This window comes from Trachymyrmex septentrionalis, unplaced genomic scaffold, assembly GCF_001594115.1.
Source record: "Trachymyrmex septentrionalis isolate Tsep2-gDNA-1 unplaced genomic scaffold, Tsep1.0 scaffold196, whole genome shotgun sequence".
NCBI classification, from domain to species: domain Eukaryota; kingdom Metazoa; phylum Arthropoda; class Insecta; order Hymenoptera; family Formicidae; genus Trachymyrmex; species Trachymyrmex septentrionalis.
Window position 1 is genome coordinate 1,134,480 of NW_017305135.1, and position 2,194 is coordinate 1,136,673.

Genomic DNA, 2,194 nt, shown 5'->3' on the forward strand with positions numbered 1-2,194 from the left:
GTTAATAAATTTAATTATTATTCTTTCTTATTTTAGGTGCGGCCCCTGTTTATCCATTTCTACCAGTTTACGGAAAGCAACTTGGTATTTCACCGTTAATTATTGGTAGCATTAACGCGATTTTTCCTATATTACTTCTAATAGTAAAACCAATATTTGGTTTTATCATGGATTATTTTCAAACTTGGAGAAAAGTGATCTTTATAACATTGCTTGCCGTAATAAGTATGTGTCACGTTCTAATACTCCTTTTACCACCATTGCCGGGTCCAATTTTATTAGAACGTCACTTTCAAAATGTGTCTTGTGCAACTTTACCGCGTTGCAATATGAAATACGTAAGTTTTTATCTATATTCTGTAATTTTTTGATAAGTTTTATAAAAATTTTATGACACTATTTGATAAAGAATTATTTGAACTTTAAGCATTCATTTTTACATTATTTTATGTAGTCCAAAAATTTCTAAGTGTTAAGGTTTATATAAAACATATTGTATACATAAAATTTAAAATATATTATAAATATGTGTAACTTTAAAATTTGTTTAAACGTTTTAAAATAGGAAATTAATTACACCTTTATAATTATTAGTGTTTTATAAAAATATACATTTGTTTGTAATTTGTTCTTTATTAAAGCATGCATCAGCAATTGCATCGTGTAATGGTACAAAAGACACCATGTGTCATTGGATATGTGAGAATACGAATTTTTCCACGCAATTATCTTTTCATGCAGACCAAACCATAGCAACTATTTCACCAGATACTACATGCTTATTAAATATAAATAAGATATCATTATGTCAAGGAAATTTAACGAACGATTATAATTGTAACGTTATCTGTGACAATTTCAAAGATGATAAATGTCTGTACACATCTGCAATTTTTTGGAGTTTTGTTGTTTTAATGTATATTAGCGAAATTGGTAGTTTTATTTTCTCCAGTATAAGCGATGCATTTTGTTTTATCATATTAGGTATGTGACTTTTATAAACATTTTTAGAACTAATTCTCAAAATTTAACTATACAAATCAAATTTTTGCAATATTTCTTTATGTAATAATATTATATAAAACAATTCTATTTTTATAATGTTTTCTTTCTCAGGACAAGATAAACGGTTGAAATATGGTAAGCAGCGATTATGGGGTGCAGTGGGTTTTGGTATTGTTGTATGTTTATCTGGATATATGATAGACTTTTTTTCGCACGACAAAGTCTACAAAAATTATATACCGTTAATACTTCTTATAATCACATTTACTTGTATTGATTTTATTTGTTGTATAAAACTGAAGGTAATTTTATGTATTTAAAATAAAAAATCAATCAATAGTTTTGTTCTTATGTCTCATCATACATTTTTATAACAGCTGCCATTTCAATCACAATCGACAACTATATTGAAGGATGTGTTTACACTTTTCAAATCAAAATCTATCGTTATGTTTTTGTGTTTTTCTGGATTTTTCGGCGTCCTTAATACTATCATGCGTAATTTTTTGTTGTGGTAAACTTTTATATCTTGATCGGCGATATTAGATTTTTATTTGTATATAGTGTAGCTTAATTTTATAGGTATGTAGAAGACCTCTCTATTGCGACTGATTATATGGACAGAATGAAATTGATAGAAGGTTTGATTTTAGCGGCACAGGCTTTCAGTGGTGAAGTAATATTCTTCTTTTTATCTGGTAACACACGTTAATTATTTTTATATTACAATTTCATAAATATACGATGTTTATTGCAGAACTAAGATTGTTTCCAATTGTTTTCCTTTAAGTATAATACTGAAATTACTTTATTTTTTAGGCAAAATATTAAAAAAGCTTGGCCACGGTTATACCTTTACAATCTGTTTCATATGTTACACACTTCGGTTCGGCTTAATATCTTTAGCGCCAACACCGTGGTGGGTTCTTCTTATAGAATTTTTCATGCAGGGACCATCGTTTGCACTCAGTCTTACAGCAATAATATCGTATGCAAACATAATAACGCCTACTGGTGCTACAAGTACTGTTCAAGGACTGGTTCAAGGCGTGAATGAGGGTTTAGGTAAGATTTCTTATACGGTACTATACATACTTATATTCATCAGGTATTATTTTATCTACAAGAAACAAATTTATAAATAATTTGTAAAAATAATATATGTATATATATATATATATATATATAT

At 27.7% G+C, this 2,194-nt stretch overlaps 1 protein-coding gene across 1 annotated transcript in view; it reads left to right on the plus strand.

Moving 5' to 3' along the window:
- The window catches only part of LOC108747154 (major facilitator superfamily domain-containing protein 6-like), a 5,167-nt gene that overhangs the window by 2,353 nt on the left and 620 nt on the right, over positions 1–2,194 (plus strand). The window contains exons 2-7 of the mRNA XM_018484433.1: positions 37–338; positions 642–984; positions 1,117–1,307; positions 1,383–1,519; positions 1,588–1,703; positions 1,825–2,070. Coding sequence (XP_018339935.1) covers positions 37–338; positions 642–984; positions 1,117–1,307; positions 1,383–1,519; positions 1,588–1,703; positions 1,825–2,070 — 1,335 coding nt within the window. The remainder of the gene's footprint in view (positions 1–36; positions 339–641; positions 985–1,116; positions 1,308–1,382; positions 1,520–1,587; positions 1,704–1,824; positions 2,071–2,194) is intronic.